This window comes from Zea mays, chromosome 6 (assembly GCF_902167145.1).
Source record: "Zea mays cultivar B73 chromosome 6, Zm-B73-REFERENCE-NAM-5.0, whole genome shotgun sequence".
Lineage (NCBI taxonomy): Eukaryota > Viridiplantae > Streptophyta > Magnoliopsida > Poales > Poaceae > Zea > Zea mays.
This window is the reverse complement of record NC_050101.1, coordinates 161590363-161606276: the sequence shown is the minus strand read 5'-3', so window position 1 is coordinate 161606276 and position 15914 is coordinate 161590363. Positions and strand designations below refer to the sequence as shown.

The 15914-nt window shown below is 41.6% G+C and overlaps 1 protein-coding gene across 2 annotated transcripts; it reads right to left on the bottom strand.

Annotated features, from left to right (window-relative positions):
• Positions 1-3691: 3691 nt before the first annotated feature.
• LOC100274512 (uncharacterized) lies at positions 3692-8802 on the bottom strand. Of its 2 annotated transcripts, NM_001148870.1 has the most exons (9): positions 8493-8775; positions 8289-8363; positions 7677-7778; positions 7446-7499; positions 7201-7293; positions 7012-7104; positions 4702-4806; positions 4510-4608; positions 3815-4409 (listed from the first exon to the last, which is right to left on the bottom strand). In NM_001148870.1, exons 1-9 carry the CDS (start codon positions 8610-8612, stop codon positions 4071-4073), a joined length of 1080 nt encoding a protein of 359 aa, NP_001142342.1. In that variant the 5' UTR covers positions 8613-8775; the 3' UTR covers positions 3815-4070. The 2 variants fall into 2 exon arrangements, with proteins under 2 accessions (XP_008647613.1, NP_001142342.1); XM_008649391.3 differs by lacking the exon at positions 8289-8363 and having other exon boundaries at positions 3692-4409; positions 8493-8802.
• Positions 8803-15914: the final 7112 nt, after the last annotated feature.

Sequence of the window (15914 nt, the reverse complement as noted above, 5' to 3'; positions counted from 1 at the left end):
CTACTCATCGACAACCCCTCTTTATAGTACAACTAAAACAGAATAAAAGACCTAACTAAATCACGAGTGTCCACAACTCCTTGACACTCGGACTACGTAGTCCTTCACTTTTTGTTTCGTCGTTTTAGCCGTCGCTTCGAGTTCTTATCTCCGGGATTGTTTTCACCGTTGTAGTACTTCTACCTGTAATGCGACCTAACTTACCATTTATCTCTGCAAAACACACGTCAGTCACATATAATATTACGTTGTCATTAATCACTAAAAACAACCAGGGACCTAGATGCTTTCAACCACCATAAACATTTAAGGTTCAACATAAACAATACTTCACTTTTATCATTTTCATGTGGGTACTTGATGTTATATTCTTGTAGAACATTTATTAATCTTGATAAAGTATTTATAATTTTTGGTCGACGATAGAATATTTTGTGAATTTAATTGTATTTTAACAATTTTCTACATAAAGAAATTAATAATACTCAAAATAGCCTTAGAAATTTATGGAATTTTATGGAGGTGTAGCATATGTCCACATATAATCCTCAAAAATGTTTGGACTAAAGGAGGGACAAAATGATTATAACTATGATATGTGTGGAACGGTGTCTTACACCATATCCAACAAAAATATTCGTTACCGACGCTTTCTGTGCCCGACTAGTTTCGTATTCGAAGCTATCCGTATTCGAATTCGAATCCGAATAAAAATATGGAAACAAATATAATTTATTGATATTTGTCCGTATTCGATCCGATTACACCCCTAAGATGCGGTTACCCCTGATATCAGAATCGATGCCCCCACTATTTGGTAATGGATTTAGTGCTCCGGCTACAGATGTAAGTTTTTTTAGACCTCTAGTTTCGGGTTACTAATGCACTTGATTTTGGGAATTTTAGTGTACATTCACTAATTTATTGTCAATTGAGTCACGTCCTGGTTGTAGTGTTCAGTCACCAGCAGTGGCGGACCTAGGATTTTTATATAGGGTGTGTCGTAATATCCAAAGTTGTGGATCGGCGGAATAGAGAAACAGGGGGTCCTGAAGGAAATCTAAACTTTGCAGTAATGCAAGCTTATCGTTTTCTAGAGCCTGTTGTTCCTGAGGTATTATGGCTTCATATGCAATTGTATATAATATATATACAATTTTATAGTAAATTTGGTAAATAGTTTGATAAATAGATAATTTTTTCATACGCTAGGAAAGTGGGGGCCACGGGGACCAGCGCATGTAGCGAGCTGCAACGTCCTGGCACTAGGCGCTGGGAGAGGCGTGGGCATGTGCGGGTTGGATGGGGCATGGGCATGTGGTGCCTGGCCGCCTCGGGCGCTCGGTGCTGGGTGCGATGTCGGGCGGCAGCTAGGAGGGGCGAGCTGCGGTGGCGGTACAGGTTGCTCGGTCGTGCGGTCACACGAAGAGCAAAGGCTAAGGGATTAGGGGCGACGTCTTGGTGGGTTGGTCGTGGCTTAGGGTGTGCCGCAGCCCACCCAGACCCCCTTGTGGGTCCGCCCCTGGTCACCGGCTTCATACGAAAGCTAGCTCTAAGTGTGTTTCGTTAATTGTTTAGGGTGTAGCAATTGATTAGGGCTCCATAGAAATTGATGAAAGTTAGGAAGGAGCACACGCCGTTGTTTCAGAGCAAGTGATGCATGACATGTTGCAGGTTGGGATTACTAGATGAAGATAATATGGAAACAAGTGCGAGACCAGATGCTTGTAGACCTAGACAATTTAGTGGTCGTGATAGGAATGAGGATTTGGATGAAGAAATAGTTGCATTTCCTTGCAGAGATACTATACCAGAAGAGAGAATATTAGTTTGTGATCGGTCCAATCCTATTATGAAGGTTGTCAGTTTGTACAAGGATATTAAGGAATCCAGAATTGCTATGAGGCAATACACGATTAACAATGAATTTGAGTTGGTAATTGAGTCAAGTGCTCCTTTTAGATATCGAGGATATTGTAAAGACAGTGATTGCCCTTAGCGAATTAATGCAAGACCCGAAGTTGCTAGTTCTCCAACTATCGTTGTGAGTATTATTTAATAAGTATTGTTGTTGATAGTGTAGCTATGATAATAAAATGGTAAATGGTTTTGTGCAGGTTTCAATCATTGTTGATCGCCACACTTGCACTTTTAGTGGACATAGGAAGACGACAACACTAACCAGCTCTTAGGTTGCTTCCCTAGCACTACCTATTCTTAGCAAGAAACCACATATGGGAGCAAAAGAACTGCAGACTTGGTTACAAGAGCAGCATAATTACACTATTGCTTACAATATAGTGTGGAAAGGCAAAAAAAGGCTCTGATAGAATTATATGGTACTTGGGAGGACAACTTCAAACTATTGTTTAGATGGAGGGAAGTTGTATTGGAGGTTATGCCAGACTCGGTGCAACTCATGTATTGTTTGTGTTCATATAAAGAGCTTGTATATCATATATATATAGAAATCATAGTGATGCATAGGTAACTAATTAGTAAAATAAAATGTTTGAGATAGAATTTATTTGTTAAAACAGTTCGAGTTCCAAACTCAAAACTGTTTAAAAAGTTGTTACATCATATTATTGGAGAATAAAATTTAAGGTATTAACTTCCTAGATCTATTATTTTAGCAAGTAAACTATGGTAAATTATTGGAAATGCTTTAAGAGCATAGTCTTTCTAAGATTTACTCACTAAATTATTATTTGAAGAGCTATTTGAATAAAAGTTGATTTCTATATCTTTGCACCCTCTAACTGCTTTTCTATATCTTATGTACCCTTGATGAAACAATTCTCACTCTTTATCTTTGGCTAATAAGAAATTCAGACTAGAGGATACGTATATATTTTGGAGATCCAATTAAAGATACTATTGAAAGGTACTTTTTTACTAAACATTTTATAACTGTAAGGGTTAGTTTGGGAGTCAGAAAACCGGAGGGGGTTAGAGGGGCTAGAATCCACTTATTATTCAAAATTGGATAAGAAGGGGATTATAGCTCATCCAATACACTTCGGTTTTGTGGCTCCCAAACTAGCCCTAAATTAGAAAGGATATAAACAGTGACTAGGAGTTGTCTAAATACTAGGATTCTAAAATTAGATCCAACTACTATCCTAAAGACTTGTTTGGGAGCAAGGATAACAGAGAGATTCCCCTCTATTATCCATGCTCCCAATCAAACCCTAAATAAATGTCCTCCAAATTTTTACGTGTCACATTAGAGTTGTTCGTAAGTCAAACATTAATATCTTTGATCATTTATGTTGAAAAACCTTTATATTTTTACACTATGGATTGAATATTATGAAAATATTTTTCATATTAAACTTAAAAAATCTTATATCTTAAACTTATATAGTTTTTAATCGATTGTCAAATATATAAATGTTGACTTAGAAAAAAATCTAGTACTACATGTAAATGAAAATGGAACAAGTACTATTTATATGAATCGATAGTCACTACAGCAGAGGAACCAACTTGTATGTATAATGTATGAACAACACTTTCAACATAGAATTTGAATTCCAACTAGAATCAAATATAAATATGTACCAAGGGTGATAACTCAGAGTCACATGCCTATTGTGTATTACTAACTAGAACAGCAACCTAGTGCCGAAGGTGATACTAAACAGATAGTCAAGTAAACTTCTCATGGGAAGAAATGCACACCAGATTTCAAAATCTTTTATCTTCAATCTTTGCAAAGTTATACAAGCCATTTTGACGGAATTTGCAGCGTTTCATCCATTTTTACTGGATATGCCGCAACATATGGCTTACAAACTCCAAAATGTTTGCTGCAGTGTGCAAACAGACGGTAAAACTTCCTATCCAAAAACACAATCAGGTGTGCCTGTACAAAGCCTTGCTCCCTTAGAACAAACCCATATACGGAGTACCACACATACAGTTCAACAAAACAAATATATTACAGGATGGAAAAGGCTTATATAGACCACTATATCTGACGCCAGAATTGCATAAGTTCTACCAAATTCAGCAGACAATAAAGCCAATTATCTACAGACACGTCACAGCCTCACAGGCAGCATTTAGATGTGCAGTGAGGTCATATCCAGCTCCCCGCTCTCGCGAACCTCCCTAACTGTCTTATCACACTCAGCTTCTTCTTCCTCCTCTTTGGGTTCGCTCTCCACTTCCTTTTCCTCCTCATCTGAGCATTCTTCACTGTAACCATAGCCTGATCTCGACGATTTTGGCAAGGTTCTTGCCTCCTTGACAATCTTCATGATTTCTTCGGTTGTTTGGTCTGAAAATGCAGAGACACTGTTGTCCCTCCTGAAGTAGGATAACTGCACCGCCTCTGTGAGCTCCCTCGGCAAGTTCTTTAGGAACCATGGATGGCTTTTTATTTCCCTCATGGTGATTCTCTATGCGAAATTCAAAATTGCAAAAAAGGATAAGCCACTTATAGACCCAATAACCATGCAGACACAGTGACATCACAATTGAGATGGTTCATTGTATTACCCTTAATGGATTGCTGACAAAGATACGTGAAATGAGTTGTCTGCAATCATCAGATATGCGAATGTTGTCTGGGATATTATATTGAATTGCTGCAATTCGCTGAGAATATAAGTGTAAATGTTAGGGGGCAAAACATATTTCTTTCTTCAATATATGTGAAGAGCATCCATAACATAGGCACCTAGCTGTCACCTGAATGGTCTTTCTAATATTTTTAGGATCATCCTGATCTTCAAACGGGTAGGCTCCCACAAGCATGACAAAAAGAGTAACTCCACATGACCATACATCTGCAAGCTATAGTACCAAAACACACTAGTCAATTGTCATTACTCAGTAACACCAAGTACTAATGCTGTTTGAAAGGAAGCAATGAAACAGTGTTTAATTTGTACTCCTAGAATATTCATATATTTAATATTTATGATTAATACCGCCGAAAGCAAAAGTGTAAAATGTTCAAGCAATAGATGCCCGAGTAGATGGCATGTTTGAACTGACTATGGATATGACTCTGGTCATGTTGTCGGATTCACCTCAACCCACATGTGTTGATGTGGATTGGGGTGGAATTTAGTTAAGTTCTGCTCCAATCCATCCCGACACATGTGGATTGATGCGAACCTGACTAAATCCAAACAAGGCCTAATAGTCAGCTTTCTGATGAAGATCAAGTATGATTGACATCAACTGGATAAGTTCACTGAGATAATTTCTGCCACATCTAGTGTCATCAGTCATCACAATGCATAATAACAAATAAAAGCTTTATCGACTGTATCAGTTTCACGAACAAAATTCAAGGAAACTAAAGCAAAAAAGTAAGAGTATATCTAAACATGCACAGAGATATCACCATTTCACCAAGAATAAACAAATTCTGCAACAATAAGTCATGATATGTTTTGATGGATGAATTAATTGACCCTATAATTTAACAGATTTACCATTGCCAGTTCGCACTTCTAACACTTGATTTCAACAATTCTTGATGGAAACAAAGGGTTTCGTTTTATCTATAGGAATCTTCTTAAGAATCACCTAATTTAACTACATATAAACAACTACATGAGTGGAACTTGCTGAAATAAAGATAAAAATGACAAATTCTAGAGTGTCGTACATTTTTTTATATTTTGGTTAGTGATTTTTGTATCATGATTCAATCAAGAGAAGCTAACTGTTGATTTCCACTAGCTATACCATAACAGAGTTACAGTAAATTTGTATTTGACAATAATATTCTTTTGCTAGTTGAAATTACGTGTCAATGAAAGCACTGAACATATGCCACCAATTTTTTTGTTGGTAAATTAGTATGGATGTGTCCATACAGAAATAATATCTGAAGTGCACAATTAAATTAGCAGTCCAGACTGTAGAGGTACATGATGTGTTGAATCAAATAAAATACAGTTCTAAAGTGACCTTGAATAAAAAAGGAGAACCTATGTGCTGACCAGTGACCACACAGTTTAGTCGCCTAAAAAAATCTAGCCAATTTACTGAAAGAGTATCGACACAGAGAAACATATTAAAGGCCATGACTCCATTAACTACACCAAAACTTGGACCAATATATTGGAAAGTGGATGATGGTCCACTGGATGGATGGTCTGCATGTGCAATGGGCCAATGAGTCCACTCTACTTTATCAGTGTCAACATCTGTTAGGGTACACCTTACCAACAGAAACACAAGGGATGAAGAGGCAAGATTCCAACACCAAGTCTGAAAGTGACTACTTATCCTCTATTCACTGTTGCTACATATTCCAATAACCAATCCAGTGTCTTCGAAAAGTCACAAGTATTGATCAAGATAAGTCCAGGAATTATGGTTTAAAAGGTTACTACAACTAACCATAAAACTCAATTTTAATCTAGGAAGTGTGTCTTCATGCTGAAGTTTCTCACTGATATCTACTATGAGATGGTGAAATCAAATCAAATACACAAATATGTTTGTCGATGAAACAAATAACTAATGAATAAACTAGTCTTCAGAGAATATAAACACCTGACCAAGTATGTTATCGAAATTGGGAAGCTCAATATATGTATTTTTCTTATCTCAAGCCTCTTTCCTTAATGGCATCAATATTGGGCGTGAATTCTCCGGAACCAACACAGACAACTGTGGACCATCAGATATAACTGTCCACAAAAGAATGTGCGGTGCCACAATCTTGAAAAGAATCAGAGTTGTTGCGCACTATTGATAGATAACTTAATTATAAGTACTTAGAAGAGATTTTGGTAATAAGGTGGTACCTCTACATCTTGATAACATTTTTTGAAATGAATAACCCTAAATAATCACTAAACTTGACCATGCAGCACTTGCAGACAACATCTAGTCTAGCACTAATGTGAATGCCAGCAATAAGAATGTAACTAAATATGATGTGTAATAATGATAAGATGAAGAATATTACTGAATATATGCTTAACAGAACGTCAACATGCAAGTATACATAAACATGAGATTCTTGCCATTCACCTTCCCATCATACTCCCGCCGAGAAAGCACCTCTGGTGCAATATATGCTGGTGTCCCCACTGCTGACTTTGGCCTTGAATGTAGTACTGATGACTGTTACGAATTAGCAATTAAATGTTATTCTCAAGCAAGCTCACAGACATGTCAAAGAATTTAAAGCTACCAATACAACGAGAAATTAGTGACAACCTTGGAGTAGCCAAAATCACATATCTTAAGCCGTGGAGCTGGGCTGCCATCCAAGAGAACATTCTCCAGCTTCAAATCTCTATGACATATTTGCTGAAAAGTAGACAAGATTCCAGCATTTAAGCATATGTTCAGGCCCCACTGGTAAGTAATTAAAAAAAACACACCTACACTTCCCACAAGAAAGCATATCTAGTACTATGTGAACTGTAACTACTAGACGCTAATTTATAGTTTCTTCATACCATGTGATGGCAATAGCTCACTCCACAGATCAACTGCTGGAAGAAATACCTGGTCTACAATGAGCAGAAGAGAATATATTAAAATTTGTTATGGGGGATTAATAACACATTAAGGGCTAGTTTGCCACTAATTTCCCTTGGGAAAATGAAAATCCCTTGAGAAAATGTAGTTGTCAAACTAACCCTAAGGCTAGAATAGTACTCAAACAACATCCAAAAATAATATAATACCTCATCCTCGCTAAATCGCCCACGATCTACGATTCGATCAAATAGTTCACCACCAGCCGCATACTCCATCACAATTGCAAGATGAGTTGGAGTTAGGATCACCTGCAGAATTTTTTCCCATAATGGAATAAGCTTTTGAGTTGGTGGTCGTTTATTTAGCAAGTATATATTTATATAAAGTAATAGAAAATAATGTTATATGTATAGTACTAGAGTCTAGAGAAACTAAAAGGGAGAGAGATAAACTTGGCACACACTTCGAATCTAAGCAACTTATTTCCCAAATAATTTAAACCCAACTATCTGGCACCTTAATACTGATCCACAAATCCTAAAAGGCAAAATTTTGGGCAGCCAGCTTGATTGCTTCAATGCAATCTCGATTCTCAAAAACAAATGCTCATAAACACAACAAATTAAGAAGAAGATGAACCCTGCGTCAGAATTTCCGCGTCATCGGCGCCTCCTTCAACCGCACAAAAGCACGCACACCGCATAGATCAAAGTCTCTTTTTTACCCCGAAGCCTACAGATATACCTAATACCAGGACAAAAGGGAGTAATAAACGATCGAGAAATATCCGCGCTCCTTATTGGCACACGCACACGCACCTCTATGAACTGGATGATGTTAGGGTGCCGCAGCGACCGGTGGTTGACGATCTCGCGGTACACATTCTCGTCGATCTGCGGGGGCGAAAAAAGCGCACCCGATCAGCACAACAATTAAAATCAGAACCACCGATCCAAACCCTCGACAAACCAACCCGACCCAAACCCTTCGAGTCGAAAGAGCAGAGAAGCCAAGGTTCGGACCCGGTGGCCTCGTTCGATGAGCTTGACGGCGACGAGTTCTCGGGTCTCGCGGTTGCGCATCAACCGCGCTACCCCGAAGTTGCCCGACCCGATGTCCCGAACAGCCTCGTACTTGTCCATGATCCCGACCCCGTCGTCCGCCGCGCGCGTCAGCGCGGTGGCATGCGGGAGCACGTTCGCGGGGCAGGAGGTGGGGAGGAAGGGAAAAGGCAGGGGAGCTAGGCGAGCGGGAGGGCGAGCTCGACGAATCGGCGGGCGGAGGAGGCGGTGTGGTGTGGTCTCCTCGGGCGCGGTCGTGTCGCTTTCTGGTGTGGCGCCCTGCTGGAGGTTTATATATAGGAGATGCACGGGGGACGGTGGGTGCTAGGTGGGCCCTACAGTCAGTGCCTTGTGGCGTGTCCATGAAGGAAGCGCTGCTTGTATTTTTATTTTTATCGTAGTAACGGATTCTGTGCGCTTTGTTTATCGAATCAGCGAGGAAGGAGGAAGTAGGGCTCTTTTTAATGCTCTAGCGTCGTTTCATTCAGGATAAAAAGGAGCCGGGTGTAGGACGACAACCGAGCGGATCTAAGACAATGCACGCGCGTATACCTACCTACCTTAACTAAGGGCCTGTTTGGAGGCTGACGTCGAGCGCCACACCCCGCCTAAGATACGGCGGCCGATTCGACCGCCACAACTGCGGCGCGCGGTGTGGTGTTTGCGGCAGCAATCCAAACGCGCCTTAGAACCCAAAGTAGCCCTTAAGTAGGAGATATAAATACTTATTCGAATATGATCTGTCTAACGCTCGTTTGGATCATTGGGATTAAATTTCATTCTAATAATAATAATTTAGCCATATATCAATTAAACTAATTTATTTTTATGCAAAATATATTTGTATACTGTTATTAATAAGATGTCGGAGATATTTATTTGCTACATTTTTACTATAGAGAAGTAAATATAGAGGAGTAAAAACGAAGAATGTCATGTAAGTTACAGAGTAGAAACAAAGTCTACTAATGCATAAAACCATTTCTCATCCTCCACCCCGTGAATTTGAGATAGGATTATATCTGAACTTTGTAAAGTGGTGGAATGTTAAATTGCAAACTGAAAGTCGCCTAGAGGGGGTGGATAGGCGGAAACTGAAATTTATAACTTTAAACACAACTACAAGTCGGGGTTAGCGTTAGAAATAAATTCGAGTCCGAAAAAGAGGGTGAAAACAAATCACAAGCAAATGAAGAGAGTGACACGGTGATTTGTTTTATCGAGATTCGGTTCTTGCAAACCTAATCCCCGTTGAGGTGGTCACAAAAACCGGGTCTCTTTCAGCCATTTCCCTCTCTCAAACGGTCACCTAGACCGAGTGAGCTTCCTTCCTTGATTTCTCGGGTCACTTAGACCCCGCAAGGACCACCACACAATTGGTGTCTCTTGCTTCGCTTACAAGGCTTTGAGAGTAAGAATGAGAGAAAGAAGAAAAGCGATCCAAGCGACAAGAACTCAAATGAACACAAAAATCTCTCTCTCACAAGTCACTAAGTGTTTGGAGTGGTTTTGGACTTTGGAGAGGATTTGATCTATTGTTTGTGTTTTGAAGTGAAGTCTAGAGCTCTTGTATTGAATGCAATATGCTGGAAACTTGGATGCCTTGAATGGTGGTGGTTGGGGTATTTATAGCCCCTGAAAGGGAATTAGGCTTACACCTAGTCCCTAATTAATTTTGGTGGTTGAATTGCCCAACACAAATAATTGGACTAACTAGTTTGCTCCAGTGTATAAGTTATACAGGTGTTAAAGGTTCACACTTAGCCAATAAAAAGACCAAGAGTTGGATTCAACAAAAGAGCAAAGGGGTCAACCGAAGGCACCTCTGGTCTGGCGCACCGGACTGTCCGGTGTGCCACCGGACATGTCCGGTGCACCAGAGGACTCCAACGCAAACTCGCCACCTTCGGGAATTTCCAGAGGCGACTCCGCTATAATTCACCGGACTGTCCGGTGTACACCGGACAGTGTCCGGTGCGCCAAGGAAGAGCGGCCTCAGGAACTCGTCGGCTTCGGGAATCTCCAACGGCTAGTCCGCTATAATTCACCGGACATGTCCGGTGTACACCGGACTGTCCGGTGCAACGGCTATTCGGCGCCAACGGCTACCTGCGACGCAATTAATGCGCGCGCAGCGCGCGCAGAAGTCAGGCGCGCCCATACTGGCGCACCGGACAAGGTACAGTGCATGTCCGGTGTGCACCGGACATCCAGGTGGGCCCACAAGTCAGAAGCTCCAACGGTCAGAATCCAACGGCAGTGATGACGTGGCGGGGGCACCGGACATGTCCGGTGTGCACCGGACTGTCCGGTGCGCCATCGAACAGACAGCCTCCCAACGGCCACTTTTGGTGGTTGGGGCTATAAATACCCCAACCACCCCACCATTCATAGCATCCAAGTTTTCCACTTCTCAACCACTTACAAGAGCTAGGCATTCAATTCTAGACACACCCAAAGTGATCAAATCCTCTCCAATTCCACACAAAGCCTTAGTGACTAGTGAGAGTGATTTGCCGTGTTCATTTGAGCTCTTGCGCTTGGATTGCTTTCTCTCTTTCATTCTTTCTTGTGTTCAATACTCACTTGTAACCGATGCAAGAGACACCAATTGTGTGGTGGTCCTTGCGGGGAGGTTTTGCTCCCGGTTGATTTGAGAAGAGAAAGCTCACTCGGTCCGAGGGACCGTTTGAGAGAGGGAAGGGTTGAAAAAGACCCGGCCTTTGTGGCCTCCTCAACGGGGAGTAGGTTTGCAAGAACCGAACCTCGGTAAAACAAATCCACGTGTCACACTCTTCATTTGCTTGCGATTTGTTTTGCGCCCTCTCTCGCGGACTCGTTTATATTTCTAACGCTAACCCGGCTTGTAGTTGTGTTTATATTTGTAAATTTCAGTTTCGCCCTATTCACCCCCCCCCTCTAGGCGACTATCAATTGGTATCAGAGGCCGGTGCTTCATTAGAGCCTAACCGCTCGAAGTGATGTCGGGAGATCACGCCAAGAAGGAGATGGAGACCGGCGAAAAGCCCACTACAAGCCACGGAAGCACTTCATCGGAAGAGTCCCGCACCAAGAGGAAGGAGAAGAAGAAGAGCTCCTCCAACAAAGGGAAGGAGAAGAAATCTTCTTCTCACCACAAAGAGAAGAAGGAGAGATCTTCCTCTCACAAGCCACATCGGAGTGGGGACAAGCACAAGAGGATGAGGAAAGTGGTCTACTACGAGACCGACACTTCATCAACATCGACCTCCGGCTCCGATGCGCCCTCCGTAACTTCTAAACGCCAAGAGCGTAAGAAGTTTAGTAAGATCCCCTTACACTATCCTCGTACATCTAGACATACTCCATTACTTTCCGTTCCATTAGGCAAACCGCCAACCTTTGACGGTGAAGATTATGCTAGGTGGAGTGATTTAATGAAATTTCATCTAACCTCACTCCACAAAAGTATATGGAATGTTGTTGAGTTTGGAGCACAGGTACCATCCGTAGGGGATGAGGATTATGATGAGGACGAAGTGGCCCAAATCGAGCACTTCAACTCCCAAGCCACAACCATACTCTTGGCCTCTCTAAATAGAGAGGAATACAACAAGGTGCAAGGGTTGAAGAATGCAAAGGAAATTTGGGACCTCCTCAAGACCGCGCACGAGGGTGATGAACTAACAAAGATCACCAAGCGGGAAACGATCGAGGGGGAGCTCGGTCGCTTTCGACTTCGCCAAGGGGAAGAGCTACAAGACATGTACAACCGGCTCAAGACTTTGGTGAACCAAGTGCGCAACCTCGGGAGCAAGAAGTGGGATGACCACGAGGTGGTTAAGGTTATTCTTAGATTACTCATTTTTCTTAACCCCACTCAAGTTCAATTAATTCGTGGTAATCCTAGATATACTCAAATGACCCCCGAGGAAGTTATCGGGAATTTTGTGAGCTTTGAATGTATGATCAAGGGCTCCAAGAAGATCAACGAGCTTGATGAACCCTCCACGTCCGAAGCACAACCGGTGGCATTTAAGGCGACAGAGGAGAAGAAGGAGGAGTCTACACCGAGTAGACAACCAATTGATGCCTCCAAGCTCGACAATGAGGAGATGGCTTTAATCATCAAAAGCTTTCGCCAAATCCTCAAGCAACGGAAGGGGAAGGATTACAAATCCCGTTCCAAGAAGGTTTGCTACAAGTGCGGTAAGCCCGGTCACTTTATCGCTAAATGTCCATTATCAAGTGACAGTGACAGGGATAACGACAAGAAGGGAAAGTGGAAAGAAAAGAAGAGGTACCACAAGAAGAGGGGCGGCGATGCCCACATGTGCCGCGAATGGGACTCCGACGAGAGCTCCACCGACTCCTCCTCCGACGAGGACGCCGCCAACATCGTCGTCACCAAGGGACTCCTCTTCCCAAACGTCGGCCACAAGTGCCTCATGGCAAAGGACGGCAAAAGGAAGAAGGTAAAATCAAGATCCTCCACTAAATATGAAACCTCTAGTGATGAGGATAATGCTAGCAATGAGGAGGATAACTTGCGCGTTCTTTTTGCCAACCTTAGCATGGAACAAAAGGAAAAACTAAATGAGCTAATTAGTGCCATCCATGAAAAGGATGACCTCTTGGACTCCCAAGAGGACTTCCTAATCAAGGAAAATAAAAAGCATGTTAAGGTTAAAAATGCTTATGCTCTAGAGGTAGAAAAATGTGAAAATTTGTCTAGTGAGCTAAGCACTTGCCATGAGACCATTAACAACCTTAGAAATGAAAATGCTAGATTAATTGCTAAGGTTGATTCTCATGTTTGTATTGATTCAATTCCCGATCTTAGAAATGATAATGATGATTTACTTACTAAGATTAAGGAATTGAATGATTCTCTTGCTAGCCTTAGAGTAGAAAATGATAATTTGATTGCTAAGGCTAAAGATTTTGATGTTTGCAATGTCACTATTTCCGATCTTAGAGATAAAAATGATATATTACGTGCTAAGATTGTTGAACTTAATTCTTGCAAACCCTCTACATCTACCGTTGAGCATGTGTCTATCTCTAATAGATGTAGAGATATTAATATCAATGCTATTCATGATCACATGGCTTTAATTAAACAACAAAATGATCATATAGCAAAACTAGATGCTAAAATTGCCGAGCACAACTTAGAAAATGAGAAATTTAAATTTGCTCGTAGCATGCTTTATAATGGGAGACACCCTAGCATTAAGGATGGCATTGGCTACCAAAGGGGAGACAATGTCAAACTTAGTGCCCCTCCTAAAAGATTGTCAAATTTTGTTAAGGGCAAGGCTCCCATGCCCCAGGATAACGAGGGTTACATTTTATACCCTGCCAGTTATCCTGAGAGCAAAATTAGAAGAACTCATTCTAGGAAGTCTCACTCTGGCCCTAACCATGCTTTTATGTATAAGGGTGAGACATCTAGCTCTAGGCAACCAACCCATGCTAAGTTGCCTAGAAAGAAAACTCCTAGTGCATCAAATGATCATGCTATTTCATTCAAAACTTTTGATGCATCATATGTTTTGACTAACAAATCCGGCAAGGTAGTTGCCAAGTTGGTTGGGGGCAAACACAAGGGCTCTAAGACTTGTGTTTGGGTACCCAAAGTTCTTGTGTCTAATGGCAAAGGACCCAAAACCGTTTGGGTACCTAAAGTCAAGAACTAAAATTGTTTTGTAGGTTTATGCATCCGGGGGCTCAAGTTGGATACTCGACAGCGGGTGCACAAACCACATGACAGGGGAGAAGAAGATGTTCTCCTCATATGAGAAAAACAAAGATCCCCAACGAGCTATCACATTCGGGGATGGAAATCAAGGTTTGGTCAAAGGTTTGGGTAAAATTGCTATTTCACCTGACCATTCCATTTCCAATGTTTTTCTTGTTGATTCATTAGATTACAATTTGCTTTCCGTTTCTCAATTATGTCAAATGGGCTACAACTGTCTATTCACTGATGTAGGTGTCACTGTCTTTAGAAGAAGTGATGATTCAATAGCATTTAAGGGAGTGTTAGAGGGTCAGCTATACTTGGTAGATTTTGATAGAGCTGAACTCGACACTTGCTTAATTGCTAAGACTAACATGGGTTGGCTCTGGCACCGCCGACTAGCCCATGTTGGGATGAAGAATCTTTATAAGCTTCTAAAGGGAGAACACATTTTAGGATTAACAAATGTTCATTTTGAGAAAGACAGGATTTGTAGCGCATGCCAAGCCGGGAAGCAAGTTGGAACCCAACATCCACACAAGAACATCATGACGACCGACAGGCCGCTTGAGCTACTCCACATGGATCTATTCGGCCCGATTGCTTACATAAGCATCGGCAGGAGTAAGTATTGTCTTGTAATAGTGGATGATTATTCTCGCTTCACTTGGGTGTTCTTTTTGTAGGACAAATCTCATACCCAAGAGACCTTAAAGGGATTCTTAAGACGGGCTCAAAATGAGTTCGGCTTAAGGATCAAGAAAATTAGAAGCGACAATGGGATGGAGTTCAAGAACTCTCAAATCGAAGGCTTTCTTGAGGAGGAGGGCATCAAGCATGAGTTCTCTTCTCCCTACACGCCACAACAAAATGGTGTAGTGGAGAGGAAGAATCGAACTCTATTGGACATGGCTAGGACCATGCTTGATGAGTACAAGACTTCGGATCGGTTTTGGGCCGAGGCGGTCAACACTGCTTGCTATGCCATCAACCGGTTATATCTTCACCGAATCCTCAAGAAGACATCCTATGAACTCCTAACCGGTAAAAAGCCAAATATTTCATATTTTAGAGTTTTTGGTAGCAAATGTTTTATTCTTGTTAAAAGAGGTAGAAAATCTAAATTTGCTCCTAAAACTGTAGAAGGCTTTTTACTAGGATATGACTCAAACACAAGGGCATATAGAGACTTTAACAAGTCCTCAGGACTTGTTGAAGTTTCTTGTGACGTTGTGTTTGATGAGACTAACGGCTCTCAAGTAGAGCAAGTTGATCTTGATGAGATAGGTGAAGAACAGGCTCCATGCATAGCGCTTAGGAACATGTCCATTGGGGATGTGTGTCCTAAGGAATCCGAAGAGCCTCCACATGCACAAGATCAACCATCCTCCTCCACGCAAGCATCTCCACCAACTCAAACTGAGGATAAGGCTCAAGTTGATGAAGGGCAAGATCAAGAAGATGAGCTACCTCAAGATGATGGCAATAATCAAGGGGGAGATACAAATGATCAAGAAAAGGAGGATGAGCAAGAACCAAGACCGCCACACCCAAGAGTCCACCAAGCAATCCAACGAGATCACCCCGTCGACACCATCCTCGGCGACATTCATAAGGGGGTAACCACTAGATCTCGTGTTGCACATTTTTGTGAACAT

Excerpts from the sequence above, each read along its gene's own strand:
- LOC100274512 (NM_001148870.1), bottom strand. The coding sequence starts at position 8,612 with ATGGACAAGTACGAGGCTGTTCGGGACATCGGGTCGGGCAACTTCGGG. Across the intron at positions 7,779-8,288 it reads ACATCATCCAGTTCATAGAG|GTGATCCTAACTCCAACTCA; the intron begins GTGCGTGTGCGT and ends AAAATTCTGCAG. Across the intron at positions 4,410-4,509 it reads TTGTCAGCAATCCATTAAGG|AGAATCACCATGAGGGAAAT; the intron begins GTAATACAATGA and ends AATTTCGCATAG.